The sequence below is a fragment of the Mus caroli genome, unplaced genomic scaffold (assembly GCF_978045245.1).
Source record: "Mus caroli unplaced genomic scaffold, Mus_caroli_1 scaffold_3, whole genome shotgun sequence".
Lineage (NCBI taxonomy): Eukaryota > Metazoa > Chordata > Mammalia > Rodentia > Muridae > Mus > Mus caroli.
The window spans coordinates 68,445,823-68,464,176 of NW_028227258.1; the positions used below are offsets into that span (position 1 = coordinate 68,445,823).

The 18,354-nt window shown below is 44.7% G+C and overlaps 1 protein-coding gene across 1 annotated transcript; it reads right to left on the reverse strand.

The window, feature by feature from the left end:
• Nucleotides 1-737: 737 nt before the first annotated feature.
• S100a10 (S100 calcium binding protein A10) lies at nt 738-10,256 on the reverse strand. The gene is made up of 3 exons (XM_021158870.3): nt 10,127-10,256; nt 4,304-4,455; nt 738-1,140 (listed from the first exon to the last, which is right to left on the reverse strand). Exons 2-3 carry the CDS (start codon nt 4,433-4,435, stop codon nt 979-981), a joined length of 294 nt encoding a protein of 97 aa, XP_021014529.1. The 5' UTR covers nt 4,436-4,455; nt 10,127-10,256; the 3' UTR covers nt 738-978.
• Nucleotides 10,257-18,354: the final 8,098 nt, after the last annotated feature.

Consider the following 18,354-nt stretch of genomic DNA (forward strand, 5'->3'; position numbering starts at 1 on the left):
AGTCTTGTGCCATGATGTTCATCTAAAGGCTAGGAAATAGATATGTGTGTGTGTATATCTATATCTATCTCATATCTAGCATATTTCTTGACATCTGAGAGTCAAATAAATCGATGTTGTTGGGAGATTTTATTCCTAAACTGTCCTGTTATATCCCTTCCTCCTTTGGCTCATTTTCCTTTTCTTTTTTTTTTTTTTCTTTATTGTTGTTATTTGTTTTTCAATACAGGGTTTCTCTGTGTAGCCCTAGCTGTCCTGAGACTTATTCTGTAGACCGGCTAGCCTCAAACTTGGAGATCTGCCTGTCCCTGCTTCCTGAGATTAAAGATATGTGCCACCACCACATGAACTTTGGCTCATTTTCTGATAGGCTTATTTTGACTCTAGATTTTGTTGTAGTTTTTGCAGTGAGAAAATGGATTCATACATTGTGGGTATCCAAGGTGCTAGCTACCATGGCACTCATTTAATGGGTAAGACTATGCTGTGAGGAGTTACGGAATTAGAATATGTTCTTGAAGAGCCCTCTTGGAACGCTTTGAGGTTTGGTCCTTCACTTAGACATAGTTTGAAAAACAAATAGAAAAGTCAGATCCAAGCCTGAGTGGTCCCATTTCACTGGTCCTATGGAGACAGTCCTGTGGTATGCTGATTGCCCAAGGTCATGCTGACTCTTCCTGACCCAAAGAAGCAGGGAGCAAGCATTTCAGAAGGAGCAAGAAACACACTACCTCAAATTCAGAACTTAAAAAAAGGACTTTCTTTATTGAGGGCAATGGGATGCAAACAATATAAAACTCAGAAGCTTCTCTGCCATTGGATTAAGTTTTCTCTCTCGGATTGTTGAATTGGAGTTGGATCTCATTTGCACATTTCCTAAGGGTCCTGATCTGCTCACAAGAAGCAGTGGGGCAGATTCCTCAAGTGACCCCGTGGGTGAACACGCATCAGGGTGGGGGTACCAGGGCTCCAGTTGGCCTACTTCTTCCCCTTCTGCTTCATGTTTACTACAAAATAGTCATTGCATGCAATGGTGAGCCCCGCCACTAGTGATAGAAAGCTCTGGAAGCCCACTTTGCCATCTCGACACTGGTCCAGGTCCTTCATGATTTTGTCCACAGCCAGAGGGTCCTTTTGATTCTAAAAATAATAATAATAATTAGAACAAAGGCAAACAATGTCAGTTGATGATGTTATAACATAGGCAACTATTATCTTGTCTGATTCAAACTTCTGACAACCTTGTGCATAAGCATAATCTCTCACGTCATCCTGTTCTAGTCTTAGGTCGTAAGTGACCTTTGTTAAGTCATCAGCATGTTTTTTTTTTTTTACATTTTTTCTTTAGAGTGCCTTTTCAGTAACTTCATATTTAGATTGTGCCTAAGAACTATCCTCACCATTTTCTACTTCAAACTTAGATTTTTTTTTTAAAGCAAATTTTCATTCCTGACACCATGGTCAGATCCTTAAAAGGGATCTCTCTTGATGAAGAGAGAGCTTCAGATTACTCAGAGATAAGTTTTGGGTGCACTCACTGCTGTATTAGTCCTAAGCTGGTGCTCATGAGGACACTGGGTTTTGCTTTTAGAGAAGACTCGGAGAATTCTCTTTTTCTCCTTCGTGCAGCTGAGACAACCAAGTGTGCTATTGTATGTCATATCAGCTATGTCACCTGAGTCCACCACAGTTTAGTTTGTCTTCACATATCCACTATAACTATGAAGACAGGAGTTTGGATGTTGAGTATCCTCTCTAGAAGGCCTTCCACTCTTCATGAACTGAAATGCTAATCACGTGGTCTGCTTCTTTCCAATCTTTGAGTTGGTAAATGTATGTCATCTTATTCTCATACATTGAACAACTTTCAAAACAAGTGTGTGAGGCTGGGAGGGCGGCTCAGTTGGTAAGGTGCCAGAATGAGAACCTGAGTTGGCGCCCACAGTACCCACGTAAAAGCTGGTACAATCCTAGAATCCCAGCAACAGGGAGGCAGAAACAGAAAGATTCCCAAGGCTTACTAGTCAGCCAGTATAGCCAAACTGGCCAGCTCAAGGTTGAGTCAGAGACCTTATTTCAAATGTGATAGACCTGTGAGATAGCTCAGTGGGTAAGTCTGCTTGCTGCTAAGTCTGATGACCTAAACTAAATCCCTGTAGCCCATATGATAGAAGGAGATCATCTACTTCTCCATGTTGTTCTCTGACCTCCTCATGCATCCTACGGTACACTCTCAAAATTAATTAATTAATTAATGTAAAAAATTTTTTAGGCAGAGAGTGATTGAGGGATGATATTTAACATCAAATTTGGGCCTTTATACACACACACATGCATACACACACACACACACACACACACACACAGACACACACACACACACAGATCTACTCCAGTGAATATGTATGGTAGAATCAAAAAACTCCTTAACTGCATAGCACGAGTGTGTGGGACAGAAATAGACAGATGCCAGGACTTGCATCTTGTTTCTATGGTGATTAGCTTGATTATTCCTTTTGCTGGTTAGAAGTGCAAAACTGTGGTTACTCCTATAGATAGGTCCAGGCTGTCTCAGAGAGAAATAACCTCTAATGCAGTAGAGGCTGTTAAGAGGCACAAAGTCGCTATGAATTCCAATGACTGAATGATTAAGGGAAGAGCTGACTGACATGCAATATTTAAGTGTGCTGGATACATAAGAGAGCTCTTATGGTAGAGCCATATTGTCTACCAAAGACTGCAAACTCCTACCCTAAGCTATCAACTGAAACCTGCAATATGCAGCTAATTCTGGCCTCACCCCCAGCTTCCTGGCTGTGGTCAGAATGAGTGAAGTTTGGATGACATAAGCCATCTACTTTAGAAACAAAATGGTCTGTTAATGCAGTGAGTACACGTCTAGAATTACGGCCCTGTCTGTGCCTGGAGTAGGCTGCTCTGCCTTGGCTCGCTCAACCCCTTGCATACATCCTTTGTGTTTCTCATGTCACAGAACCTTGGCTATGGAAGGATCTGTGTCTTTGGTCACATGTGATGAGTGAATATTTTAATATTGAGAATATCTCTGCAGATGTGACAGGCTGGCTTACAAAGAACACATTTTGTTCTTGCACTTCATGTTTATCTAGAAGAATCATATCAAGTGGAAAGTGGGCATGTGAACCAGGACTAGAGAATGAAAGCCATTGGTCACTGTTAGTCCACAGCTAGTGCTTCTCTGTGCTTATTTGGGACTTCATCACAGTATAGCAAAGGAACTAGCTCACTGAGCTAGTACTGGGGTGACTGCAGCTTAATGGGAGGAGCCAGGCCACCTATTTAACTGATGTTGATGATGTGTAAAAACAGTCTCCTGCAAAGCCCTGTGTTTATTAGAGTAGGAACCAGGGCCTTAGATAGTGTGCTATTTATCAGATAGATGACAAGAGATGGGATCTAGCGATCTACCCTCATTTCCCTTTACCCTTCAGGGACTAATGCACTCAGTACAAGAAACCAACCTTTCTTTCCAGGAAAAGATGGGATTATACCACAATGTCCTACTGTGTCAAGCAATATTTTGTCTTACATGAATATTAAATTCAGCAACTGTTTCTTGGAGGCCTATAAAGTCAAAGGACAACTATGCCTAGTGACTTAATGTCTTGGCTACCATAAATGAGAAGTCCTGTTCAATCTTCCCAAAGTGGGATATAAACTAGGCTGTGCTTCCAGGCTCCTAAGATGACACTGACATTGTAAAAAGCAATTATTTCTGGAGTGACACTTTGTTCCTATTCAGCCAGCAATTAACATGATCCCTTTATGGGTTAGAGCTGGAAAAAGAAGAAAATTCTTTTTGTTCATAGGGATTTAAGAAGATTTGAGTAGAGGGGCGCTCTCCAAGAGAGCACCTGCTTTGCCTGAATGGGGCCCTAGACTCAACCTGCACCTCACATCCACACACAGGGCAGATTCAAGTTTTTCCCAGTGGCATATGACCAGAATGTGGAACTTCCATCATGAAGGTTATAGACTTAAGGTGTAGCATCCCTGGCTTATTACATACTTGTGAAAAGCCTTTCCCCCTCATGATGTGCCAATGGGTGTGGATATTTTCACCTGCAGATTGAGAGTTCTTTGAAGCCAGGGGTGGAATCTTTTCCACTTTGCTGCCCCTGTGATATATTAACACACAGTAGGTACCATCTACCAAGCAAATGGATGTGAAACACGCCCAAGTAGTGACCCTACAGGGAAGGGATAGAAGAAAGGGGAGGGCACTCTGATTTTTATGTCTGGTTCTGAGACTTTCAGCACTTACTTCCAAAAACCCAGGGAACTCCCGTTCCATGAGCACTCTCAGGTCCTCCTTTGTCAAATGGTCTTTGTCGCCTGCAAACCTGTGAAACGTAAGCATCATGGTTTCCATGGCGTGCTCCATTTGGGATGGCATTTTGAAGAATCTGTCGAAACCTGTTAAAGGACATAAAGAGAGTTTGAACTAACTTTTAAACCACAGGTATGAAAATCTTTAGACAGTGATGGGAAAGGAGAAAGCAGAAGGTCTAATTACCTTTCCCATAAAATTTAATCAATCCAAGGCTCAGTTTGGGGGCTTTTGTTGGTAGCAACAGACACTTCAGGTATTGGATCTCAGAATGTGGGATTTACTCCTGTCAGCCACTCTATATGCTCCTAATCAAGAAAAAGAAGATCTAATTTTCTGGGAAAGTAGGACTAGAGATGCTCTTTTTAACTACAAAGTACCGAGTTAAAGAGATGTTTCCTTATTTCTCTTGGCACAGAAAATGTAATTCTTTGAAATGGCTGAACACCAACAAGTCACAAGTCCAACTTGGTTACTATAGTAAGCCTCAGCCTCCCTGGCTTGAAGCAGGGACCTGGACCAATCTGACTCTATAGATTAGAAACTTGCTTATAGATGGGTTTGTCTGTGGGCTGTGTGTACTCTACAAACACTGAACTCATGCTCTAGCAGTAAAACGCAGCCGCTCTGTCTGAGCACACACTCCATAAAGTTCATTATCAAGTTCAGCAGAAAAGGAATGAGTACGCATATATGTACAAACTCCTTCAGGAGCCAGATACATTTTTGGTATGACTATGAAGACGCGTTTTCCTTACAAGCTGGGGTGCACTGAGAGACCAAGGGCCTTTCAGCATGAAGAGTTTAAAGAGAGGAAAGGAAATGTTAGGTCACTGTGTTTGGTACAATGAACTGGGGCAAAGGTTTCGGCCAGACCCAGTGCCAAGAGGAGCTCAGTGTCCGTATAGAGTTTTGAATGCAAACAGGAGAAGCTGACAACTTCTCCTGCTGAAGACCAACAACAGGAACCTAGGGCATACTTTGGTCTGAATCCTGCTGCTGACAATGCCTGTTCAGATCCCTAAATTCTGTAACCCACCCCAACACACACGGACTGAACCCTACCTAGGGTCTAGGACAGGCTATCACTGAACTATATATACACCCTGACCCTCTTTCACAGGCCTCACTAACTTGCCTAGACTGGCCTTAACTTGAGATCCTCCTGCCTCTGCCTGTTGAGTAACTGAGTCTGAGCCATTAGGCCTGGCTTCTAAATACTATCTTTTACAGAGTCAAAGACGTGGCGCTGAACACTAGCATTGAAGAGCTATATTTAAGGGCTGTAATTCTACCTCTTTGCCTCAGAAAAATTATAAGAACCGCTAAGGAATCCCACACCTGAGAACACCGTCAGTGAGGATCTGGCCTGATTCATATGCATGACGTGGACAGCAGCAAGTTTACACTTCAAGGTGCACAATGGCATGAAATCCAGGGGAGCCCCTCCCCTTTTCCTATCTTATACTCCTTGAATCTGCCCCACCTCCCTAATCCTGGATATGGGTTTCTAATGGCATTGGCTGGCTTACAGAGAGTCTATTTTAAAGCACAGAGTTTAAGAGAACTGAATTTCAATCACCTAATGAAGGACATGGAATGCCACCTCAGTCCTTCAATCATTCAGGAAAGGAGCCAGATGCCAACGAAGTTTAAAGTCTGTGTCCACATCAGAGCCACAGAGCTTTCTGACCTCCTCTCAGAGCAAAGACTCCAGATTCCAGACATCCCAACTGTTAGAACCAGGTGGGTATCCAGTGTATTTCCTCCCAGGCATCAGGAGAGTATACTGCAGAGCTAAAGAGGGTTTTCCCCCTAAACAGGCCAATTTAGGACTCCTAGGAAATGCAAGCTGTAAGCAGAGGAAATCCTGGCCTCACTTGAATGTCCTCTTCAGGAGGGTGAAGTCAGGCTACCTTGCTGAGAGCTAAGGTCTGAGGTTAGTCCACTTCTTCCTGCCTTACCCAGAGGGCTATGAAGTGACAATGTTCCTCCCTGAAGCTTCACCTCTGCCCCAGGTCCTCTATCCCTAACTCCCCTGTTTTATTCCACACACAGAGCAGCCCACTGACTCCCTGCTTGTTCAAGATACTTGCAATAATAACACAGAGATAGAGTCTGGCCAGAAAGTGAAAACAGAGTTGAAATTCACAGCATATGACCTTGATCCCAGAAGGCACTGACCAGGGCTATAAGAAAGGAGTTACTCTGGAGAAAGGTTTACAGTAATGCAAAGAATCCAGGTGTGGTAGGGGCAATCCCAAGAACTACAAACTGAGCAATCGGGAGTGAGATGGGGCTGAGACATGTGAAATGGAGTTATCAGTCAGGCTGGGTGGTATAGACCCTGCCTCAAGAATCAAAACAACAAACAAACACGTGTAACAGAAATGTGAAAATGCTGTTCTCTTGGATGAACAAATGCATCATATTGTCCTTCTCTGACAGAGTGGTCCTAACCAATCCCCCATTGCGTGCATTATAGGGATCACTACACTCTATAATCAGTTACTAGAATGAAAGCTTTTCAGGAATTTGAATCTGGCATCTCTACTCCACCTAACACCCCCCTCCCAAACTTCACTCCAGATGGGGTGGGCCTTCCCCTTCTGATTGGGTAACACTTTGTCATGAGGGCCTTGGACACTGGTCTGAGAGTTGGGGAAACCTACCTGGTCTATTCACCTGTCTGCCTCGCCTCCAGAACTGTCTTGGTCAAGAACCACATATTATTCTGCTTTAGTTGAGAGACCACTAGATAACATTTGTTAAATGAATGGCTCAAAGTAGAAGGGATACAGATGAAATTGTCTTTAGGCAGTTGACAATAAGGTAGCTCAGAGCACAGCAGCTAAAGGACGAGTTCTGGGAAGGGCGGGGGGGGGGAAAGGCCTCAGCAGGGTTCACCTATGAATGGAATGGCGGAGTATAGAGTACATTTCAGAAACAAAGGGATAAACTATGTGTCCTGTTAAGCAGGTCTGGTCAGACACACAAGCTTCTCACTTCTGCTGTTTCTCTTGGTTTCATTCATCACACCAGCCACTGCTTGGCCAGCTCTGCAGGGAAGACTCAGGCCTTACCCACTCACCTTGTACTGAACCGTTTTATTCTGATGTCCGCCTACACCCTTCACGTTAGCCTGAGCAACCTGTCTTAACTGTCTCTTCCTCTGAAGGAGACAATTCCTGGTTTTGTTTCCTTTACAGCAAACACCTACTTTGCACACATTCCCTATGGTGTTAAATTCCAAGAATGTTCTTATTTTCTCTGTCGGTCTTTAAGAGAGGGGAGGGGCATAGGGTGGGCGTCCCTCTTCCTAAGCAATCCCAAATGTCTGTTCTGGACCTATGCCCAAGTCTAGGCTATAAATCTCAGAAGCTGGAGGCCTGATTTACTTTTGTTCATCTGTATTTTGTCCATATCTTACTTTTCTTGAAGCCACCCAGAATTAGGGTGACAGTGAACACAAACATCCATTATTTTAAAAACATTTGTAGAGTTTCTATTCTTTTGTTTAGGAGAATTTGAAGAGCAATACTTTTTTTTTTTAATTGAATCCAGAGGACATTTTTGAATCTGACCCTTACAGTATATTTGGGGTAGGAATGAAATTAAAACAATGGATTTTAGCTCAGACTTTCTCACCAAATAAAACTTGCTTACTACAGACATGGTCTGCTAAAGGAAGCTCCAGATGCAATTCAATAGGAAGAAAGAACTCTAGCTCAACCAAGAGCATCCATTTTTCCATGAGGGGTTGTCATGAGTCAGCAACCCAACCAACAACATCAGCTACACTGACCAGTGAGAATTGTTTAGTTGATGGGTTGAAAGTTGTTTTTAAAAGTCAATCAGGCCCTCCCTGCCTCCCACCAGGGGTGGTGGTCCTGAAGAGCTAGACCCTCACACGTGCCAAGCCTGTTACTCCCTTTGCTTTTGAGGTGTGATTCCTAAGTTGTGAATCCTGAGAGCCCATCTTTCCCCAGCACTGTGAGCATTAATTTATTTCATAATTCTGAAAGAATCCTATTGTTCTCTTAGCTAGGCTTAAATGGATGGAATGTGTCCAAGGCATATCAAATACTTATGTATTTGCTGGGAGGCGGGGAGACATGACTCTCTCTCTCTCAACTGTCAGTAGAAAGCAGGGAGGTATCTAGCCTCAGCCCCACCCAGCCCAAGGCCTGACCACATTGGGGTGACTGCTCAGAGGCTGGCCAGAGGCCAGACATAAGAGGACAACGGCCCATTTGATGTTGTATTTAGGAAAAGCCAGGGAACAGCATCACTTAGAAATTAGGGTGAACCCAAATAACTGCTCTATGCCAAGCAGACCAAAAACAAACAAACAAACAACACTACTCTTAGAAGGTCAGTGACATTGCATAGGCAGTGGGAGGAGGACTAAGGTAAATGGAATTTCAGGGAGTTATATGAACTCCTCCTTCCTGCTTGAGCGTTGGGCATTACCGTCTGCAATTTGCTGAAACACACCGAAGGCAAGCTCTCTGACAGGGAGTTTCTACCTAATTTGAAGTATAACATGCAAAAATCCACTCCTGGAAGCTGAAACTGAAGCTTGGGGGGAGGGGGGACGGGACAGACTTGGAATGGTTCTGCCAGTCTAATTACTGCCCTTCCAGGCAGCTCAGTCAAGAAACCCCTCCTGCAGGTTGGTGGCCAGTTAGTTGTGACTCATTTCCTCTTGGAAAATGCCCTGGAAGATGGCACAGTTCCTCTTTCCTTCAGGGAGCGATCTGTTCAAACCATCCACAGAGAATCAGCAACCAGCTAGGCCACACCCAAGGTCTCACAGCTGAGTCACAGGCCGCAGATCACTAGGAGAATCCAGGAACCCTTTGTGCTAGCCCCACCCTGCAGAATGTGTCTGGCTTTCCTGGGGCGTGGGGTGTGGGTAGGAGAATGAAGAGAGGTGGGTCCTGTGGATTTCAGAATGTGGATCCGGGCTCTGCTAGTCTGTTACATTTCTGTTTTGCTTGCCACCCACTCAGCAATTTCTCCAGAGTCCTCCTAGGCAGGGCTAGGAAAGAGGTCAGTCATTCCTGTGGCCAAGCTCAGGCCGTGAAGCAGGTACATCCCTCTCACTGCACCACATCAAATTAATCCCGGACTGAAGATTCTTCACCAAGCCTGCTCTCTCGTTCCACCTCTCTCTGGTCCCCTTTATTTAATCCGAGTAGCTAGAGGAACACTTGGTAGAGAGACAGAAAGTCCTACTTTAAAGATCCTTCCGAAGCAACCTGGAATTTGCACTGGGGCTAAGGCAACAAGCAGAGCAGGGTCCTTCAGAAAGGAAATCCTCCAGCTGCCAAGCCTCCAGTCCTCCCTGGCCAAAGCGGCTCAGACAGCCTGGTTAGGGAGGAGGCTATGAACATCTGGTCTGAGGTCTGCCTGTAGCCTGAAGCTTCATGGAACTGCCAACTGGGACAGAGCGCAAGCAGGTTCTGCTAAACTCCAGTTAACTCTAAGACTAGTTGCAAAGTAGAAAAGATGAGAATGAAGAACCACACGCGGAAAAGGAGAACAGAACAGCGGCTCCACCGCCAGGATAGGGTAGCTCCAGACAAGACTGGCCTCCGCCCCAGCGGGTCTGGGGGCGTCCGAAGCAGTGTGCGAGCTGGAGGGGTGGCCCCACCCAGGCTCGCGGGGCGCGGCTCCTCGCGAAGCCTGGCTGGAGGCCGAAGCAAGCGGGTGTGGGGTTCCCAGAGGGCAGATATTAGGTGCGGGACTCACCTGGGCCCCGAGGCGCAGCAGTCCTTGGAAGAGCTGGGCACACCACGATGAGGCTAGCGCCGAAGACCGCGCGTCTTTGTACGCGAGGCGGGTACAGAGGGCGGAGGCGCCCCGGAGCGGGAGGAGCCTAGAGGGCAGGCAGCTGCCCTCCCCACCCATCCCTCCCTTCCTGCCCCCCACCCCGCCCCACCAGCGCTCTCTCTCTCTCTCTCTCTCTCTCTCTCTCTCTCTCTCTCTCTCTCTCTCTCTCTCTCTCCCTCCCTCCCTCCCTCCCTTCCTCCCTCTCCTCTCTCTCCCTCCCCCTCTCCAAAACACAACGCAACACACACACACACACACACACACACACACACCCTTCCCACTCTGCCAAGGACTAACTTTGCCGGTCCCCAGAGGCAGCCCTATTGTAAACGTCCCTGCGGAAGAATGCTCTTAGTATTTCAGGGCATTCTCATCCAGGGCCGTGCCCTTCCTCTCAGGTTTGATTTTAGAAAGTGGGTGAGTGTAGAAATAAGAATCCAGCCGTCTTGCGAGGCATACCGGCCAGAACCAGAGCCAAGAGCCTCTGCAGGAACCTGCAGGGTTAGGAATAATTTCCTAGATAAGCAGGAGGAACGCGCCTACACCTAGTTTGCTCTAGGACCTGGTCTTGGGGTCGCCTGTGTTGAGTGCAGAAGCAAGGCCCCTGGGCTTCAGCCTAGCCTTGCCACCACTGGGTGGTGAGGAGCAGGGCGTGTGCTAGTACTTTTCAGCTTCAGGGGCTTCTTTGTAACAGGGTTCACCTTTGCTGGTACAGTTTGTGATTTTGCTTGGTGTTTCAGCTGTGGCCAATATTACTAAGATCTGTTTCGGAGCCCCCTTCTTGACTCTACTTGGCTCTAAAAAGCTCTTTGGAAGAAATTTCTGGAAGATATTTAGAGACGACTGAAGTGTATCCTAACTGACAATCACACCCTTCCCCGATACTTATTTTATTTGTGGTTTGGGATTAAATGCAGTTATTGGTGACACAGCCCAGTCCCTAGCACTGGGGTTTCCCCTGTTCCCAGGGGAAGTCCTGGAAAGGATGAGAGATTCCAAAGGGATAAACAGAATTAGGGAATTCTCTATGCGCCACCACGTGACAGTCTCAGCAGAGGTCAGGAACATCCAACTCTGTTTTCTCCAGGGTCTCTGAAACCTCAGTTCTGGCTCTTCAAAAGCAGTTTTTCCTTCCAAGTCTTCCCACAGGCCTCCCCAGGTCGTCACAGCTGTGGAGGAAATCTCAGGGAAAATGCGATTGAATTTAGAATACTACTCACTGGTTTTCTTCAGCTGAGGCACGAGCCTTAGAATGTTTAGTTTGTGCTAGAGCCTGTTGATTCAGAGATGGGGAATCAGTTTCTTCTTTCAAAGAGCGCCGACATTTCTGAGGATATTGTAAATAATTCCCTGTGGTTGCTGAGCAGTACAAGAATGTTGGACAGGGGCTTCTAAGGCCCCATAGTGGGACAACAATCTCATTCACGGAGGAAGCAACATTTGATAAGAACTCAACAAATAATCACTGTAATTCTTTAATCTGCAAGTCTATTATAACCTTTTAGGCAGGTATAGAGGTTCTCACTGTGTCAGTGCTTTTTAAAAAGTTATTGTGTGTCTGTGCATGTGCCTCCATGTTCTCCAGAGCACATACATGGATGGCACTGTGAGAACAGTTTTCAGGAGTCAGTTCATTGGTGTGGAACTTGGAGCTAGAACTCAGGTCATCGGGCTTACACAACAGCACCTTTACCCTCAGAAACCCTATTGACCCAAATATCACATTCCCTTTGTGAAGGGTTTGGAAAACAGCAGCTAAAACAATAATTATTTATAAATGTATGGACCAAATAATAAACATTTTCATGTATTTCGTTCTAGTCCTATACATCTGATTATATTGATTTTTTAAAATTGGCGGTATCCTCTTTTGTTCCTTAGTATTCATTCTCTCCCTACCCCTCGATGTTTTTGAGCTGCCAGGATTAAACGGGATTGAACCCAGGTCTTCTCACATGCTAGGTAAGTCCTCTACTAATGAGTTACATCTCTGGCCCACTTTTGTTTTTTCTGTGTCTCTGTTTATTAAGATCACCATGTTCACTCACTCGTTTCCCCCCTTTTCATTCCTTTAGTGATTGTTTTTTTCAATCTGCTAGCAAGGCTGTAGGATTCTGGAGCCCTAGTGGGTGCTGCCCTACAAAGATGCTGAGGGCACATGATGAACAGAGCCAGCAGGATAGACACTATAGCGAGTGCTCTTTCACTAACTCCCCATGAAGCTCCTTAGCTGCTCTGTGAACTGAAGATCCATGAAACTTCAGCTCCAGTGCTGAAGATGGGTGTGGTGAGGCATGTTTTTAATTCTTGCACTTGGGAGGCAAAAAGATTGTGCACTTGAGGCCAGCCTGGCCTATATAGTGAGACTGTCAAAAATACCAAATCAAAACCAAAACCTCCCTCTCCAGGAAAAATGTACCCAGCCAAGTTCTTTCTGCAGGAAATGGCTATGCCTTGTTAACCACATGGACAAAGTGAAACCAACCGTACGTCCCTACTAACTGTTGACTGGAGCAGAGACCAGTTCTGTAGGCAGATTTCTTCATGGTACAGGGCGCAACACAGAGTACTACACACAAGGAAACTGTAACTTCCAGGAGCCATGATCACTTCACCTCATCAATATCTCTGACAGATTGGTCCTAGACACAGAGAGAGCAGGCACTGGAGGAACAGGAGCTGGATGCAGTGTGGTCCCTGGAATAAAGAGGAAGTAACTTACAAGTTGTCCACCAGGCACCTTCCAGGGTGCAGAATGCTACCACAGGAGAGTTGCTTTACTGGCAATGCAACACTAGAGATTCTTCTACCTTCTCCAAGAGGCATAGTAATAAAATCCCAATACCAGTGCTCAATTTCTCTTCCACAGGGTAGAACTGTTTCTGGGAAGTAGCCACTCAACCAAGGATTAATTTTCTAGCACCTCTTGCATCCGGCTGGGACTATGTGACTAGTCATCCCTGGAATGAGATTACAAGTCAGGTGAGTCATTGCCATATTCAGGCAGCAAAGGTGACTTCTCTATGTTTCTTCTTTATGTCTGCCAAGACTCCAAGGCTCTTGGGGTAGAAGAACCACAGCTGGGAAGAGCCTTGATCCCCAAATCAATATAAGGAAGAAAATTCCTTGTTGACCAAGAACCCATCACTGGGCAAGTTGGGCTGAGGAGGGGGATAAAAAAAGACCCACGAGTTAGGGTCTTTTGCTACAACATAACCTGAGTAAATGGAGTGACATTCTTTTGAGTGCTAGTATTTTGGGCAGCACAGGGTCATTGACCAGTCTGTCCTAGATACTGATAGGGTGAAGTATTCGTAGCTCCTGGAAGTTACAGTATTTTCTTTGTGTGTAGTATCTTTGTGCCCTGTACCATGAAGAAACCTGTACAGCCTAGTCTAGCATTCTGTCTGTCTACCCAGATACTAGGTAAGCATAAATCATAGCTGAAGAAACTTTATTCATCAATTTCAATGCCCTCGGAGGAATCATAGCAGTCAATCCGGCAGGTTCAGGGCTCTTCAGTTACACTGATCTGGTCAAGTCTTTTGTTTTGTTTTGTGTTTTGTTTTGTTCTGGCAAAACAGAAAGGAAAAGAAGAAAGACTGATTTAAATAGATATGACTATACTAGTGTACCCAAAATAGTGAGAGCTGAGTATTAAAGTTGTTTCTATTATACTATCATAAGTAATAAATCACATAATATATAAAAGGACCAATTTTGTTTTTTTTTTAAGATTTATTTATTATTGTATCTTAAGTACACTGTAGCTGTCCTCAGGTGCACCAGAAGAGGGCGTCAGATCTCATTACAGATGGTTGTGAGCCACCATGTGGTTGCTGGAATTTGAACTCAGGACCTTTGGAAGAGCAGTTGGTGCCCTTAACCACTGAACCATCTCTCCAACCCAAAAGGACCAATTTCGAGCAAACATCTTTGCTCACATGCTTGTTTTATATGGATTCCTACAAGGAACGCATCTTTTCTGTGAATCTTAGAGCACCAGTAGCCATCAGGAACTTTGGAATGGTGTGGTGTAGATAGGAGGAAAAGTCAGGTGTTGGTATGGACTCAGGACTGTCCTCAGTGGTATGGGGAAAAATGCAAAGACCTTAAAGCTCAGAGTCCTGACACTGGTGCCGTTGTTGGCCTCTTTTTAGGAAGTGGGAGCTTGGGTCTAAGATAAGAAGCCACTAAAGGATGTAAACAGGAAGTGAGCTGCTCTCCTTCTTAGCCCTTAAGGCTCTATCTAGGTACATCCCCCGCACCCCCAGCCAGTCAGCTGTTTCACTGTGGGTAAAATGGGGGTGGATGTATTCATCTTCTGTGCAGGAAAAAAAAAACTGAGCCATCTAATGAACATGAAGTTGTCTTGCTCAGTTTCTGCAGGTGCCACCTCTTCTGTGTCATCTACTTTGCATGAGAAGTAGCTTTAGAAAAACCAGGTTGGGCTGTTGGCCACTACTAAAAGTGAGTGGAGGCTTCATTCAAACAAGGCTGACTTATCTCCGTCTTAAAGTGGCAGTAATTGAAAGACTAGTGTTTTATTGCTTTTGTTTTTCCTACAGAATTTCCCCCCTTTAAAAAATATTTATTTTTAACTTGTATGTATATGTGCCATATATATGCCATATGTATGCCATATGAGTGCAGGTCTCTGCCCAGGCCAGAAGAGGATGTTGGATCCCCTGGACTTGGAGTTACTTGATGTGCGTGCTGGCAAATGAACTGCTGTTCTCTCAAAGAGCAACAATTTCTATTAACTCCTGAGCCCTACTGCCAGTCCTTCAGAAGTCCTTTTAGTTCAAGGTTGGAAGTCACCACTTCCATCTCTAGAAAAGATGCAAATTCAAATGATTATACTCTATCAAATATTTACTGAGCAATTTATCAATTTCCACAGTGATTTGGCTCCTGCACGTGACCAAGACAGAAAATCTCTAACCCAGAGCTGTGTTAGATAATTTTATGTCAACTTGACACAAACCAGTGTCTTCTGAGAGGAAAGAATGTCAGCTAAGACAATGAATGTCTCCATAAAAATCAGGCTGTGGACAAGTCTAGAGGGAATTTCCTCAATCAGTGATTGTTGGGGGATGGTTAATGTGGATGGCGCTCTCCCTGGGCTGATGGTCCTTGTGCTATAAGTAGGCTGAGCAAGCCATGGAGACCAAGCCAGTAAGCTGTGCTCCTCCGTGGCCTCTGCATCAGCTCCTGACTCAGGCTCCTGCCCTGATGTCCTTCAGTGATAAATGATGGTGTGGATGCAAAGGCAAATAAACTCCTTCCTCCCCAAACTGATTTTGTTTTAGCACAGTAATACTGACCCCAACTAAGACACGAGCCTTTTCTAGTGAAAAAGAAAAGTGAAATGAAAATTAAGATGAAAACTTAAATTTGTGAGTTGCAATGAGAAAATATTCCAATATTTTCCAATGCATAATGGAAAAAATAAGATTCTATGAGGATAATAGACGGGACCTGTTTTAGATAAATGGTCAGAGAAGGTTGCCCTGAGTTGGGGATATTGAAACCCAGATTTTAAGGAGGAAGAGGGCCTAGGGTTGTGGGCCTGGGGAAGGGAGGGGATCGAGGTGGGGTTAGCGTTAGTCTGATAGCAGAACTGAAAACCACCACTGTGTTGAAGCACACTGAGTATGGGGAGGTGACTTGAGATGAGCCTAGAAGGGCAGTGTTTACAGGGAGCTGTTAAAATATCTTGCTGGCAACGGAAAAACAAAAGAAACAAAATAACCAGCTACCAACTAGGGCAGGCTCTTCAGATTCTCTTGGGAGTGAATCATATTTTCTCTGCTGTTTATTATCTGTGAGATCTTGAATTTGTTACCCAGCCTCCCATAGCAGACACCTACCTCCTAGGGACTTTATGAATATAAATAAGAAAATACATGTGAATACTTAGCAGAGCTGGCAGAACTCAATAAGGACTCCGCTCAAGTTAGATATGGGTTTTACTAGCCGGTGGAGCAGAGGAGATGGCCAGGCAGAGCCATGTGGAACCCATCCCTGTGGCGTGATGGCATCGTGCCATGGGCGAGTCTCTGCTTCGTCTTTTTCTTCACCTGTGACTTGAATTTCAAATTCCTACCCTGGAGGAGTTTGGTGATGACGCGGATTATGAAGGGGTCATGATAGGGATCAGGTGATTTATGTCTTGTCGCTGTCCTGAAGGAGGAGCTGGCCTTTTTAAGTCTTTTGAGAAATCTTTTAAAATCTTTTGGCTGTTTAAAAATATTTTTCTGAATATTATCATTCTCTTTAAAAACTTATTTTTTTTAAATCTATACAGGTGTTTGGCTGCATATATACCTCTGGACCACATGCACAGAGGCCAGAAAAGGGCTTCGGACCCCTGGGATTGAAGTTACAGAGGGGTGTGAGCGACTCCATGGCAGGTCCTCGGGAAGAATAACAACTGAGCCGTCTTTCCACCCCGCTTTCCAGTTTTGTCCAAATCTCAGTGCTTGGCGCTTCGACACAACATGGCTGTCAACTGCTGGTGTAGACGTTTTCCTTTAGTTAAAACACACCGCACTGCTGAAAGAAACGAGGCGGGACAAGGGAGGGACCTGCATGGCAGAAAATCAGTTAACTTGAGGTATGGCTACTCTTTGTTAATTAGTAAAACTGTAATGTGTCTGGCGATGGTTCAGACTCAGAAATCTGACTTCTTGGAACGCCAGTAACCCAAACCTCTAACTTTTGTTGTTGTTGTTTGTTTGTTTTTTTGGTTTCCAAATTTTCTGATTCTTTAAATTATTTTTTTTCATTAAATTATTTATTGACTACATCCAGGTCGCAATCCTCCTCCCTCATTTCCTCCCAATCCCACACTCACAAGCTCTCCCTCCTCCCGTAACCCTTTCCCCTCAGAGAAGGGGAAGTTCTCCTTGGGTACCAGTTCACCCTGCGACATCCCCTTGGCAACAGGTCTAAGTGCATACTGAGGCCTGGTCAGGAAGTCCACTAGGGAAAGGGGATCCAATGGCAGGCAACACAGTCAGAGAATTGGACAGGGGGCCCAAATCTCTTGTAAAACGTAAGCTGACTCCTTAAAAGAAGGAGCCCTCAAGGCTGAGTTCCCAGTCCCTCCTATTGGCTGGAAACTGGGTGTTGTGGGACGATCACAGGCTCATATTGGGAAAGCTTATGCCCTTCCGTTCTAGTTAATGCTGTGGGGCCCTCTGGTGGTCATGGAGTGAATAGCTCGTCAGTCGAGTTTGAGTAATCTGAGTGGCTCAAGCACTCTGCTCAAGTGTTTGTATTCCAAAGATCTGGCTAAACACAGGCTGGTACTGATGATGTGGGTCTGCACCCTGCCTTGTGTTAGGTAAAAATTCTCAGAGCAGTGGCAGAAAGGGATGGTGTATCCTCCACGAACCTTTCTAAAAAGGCAAACATAGATTGGTTCTAGATATGTCAAAACTCAGTTTTGGCATAGAATTCAACCAGTTTTATCAATGGACTTTTAAGTAAATTCCTTCCCACTCCTGTGAACATAGATTATCTGGCAATCAAGAACCTAGCTACTGAAGGCTGTAGTGGTTGGTAGTCAGTGGAGCACAGATGGGGGGCATCTTGACATGTTATACAAGAACCAAAGAATAATTCTATGTCTCTCCTGCTAAAAGTTCATAGAACACTTTTAGGTTTTGCTTGGTTTGCTTTGCTTTGGTTTTTGGTTTTGTTTGTTTGTTTGAGACACTGAATGATTTTATAGTTCATAATGGAATGCTCTGTGTTATAGAGTATTTTAGGGAATGGCTCAGTAGTACAACTCATGCTTAACATGCTTAAGACCCTGGATTCAATTCAAGCATAAGAAAAAAGCTCATTTCATGGTGATTAGTCTTGTAATTATAGTAAAAAACCAATGTATCTTATATGTATTTTTAAATATATTTGAGAATTTTGTATATGCATAGAGTGTGCCTTGATCGTAACACCCCCAGTCTTCTCCCTAACTCCTTCCAGATCCATCCCTAAACCTTCCCCTTCATGTCCTCTTTCTAACATTTTTTTCTTTAAAAAATAACACAGCCAGGCCTGGTGGCGCACGCCTTTAATCCCAGCACTTGGGAGGCAAAGGCAGGTGGATTTCTGAGTTTGAGGCCAGCCTGGTCTAC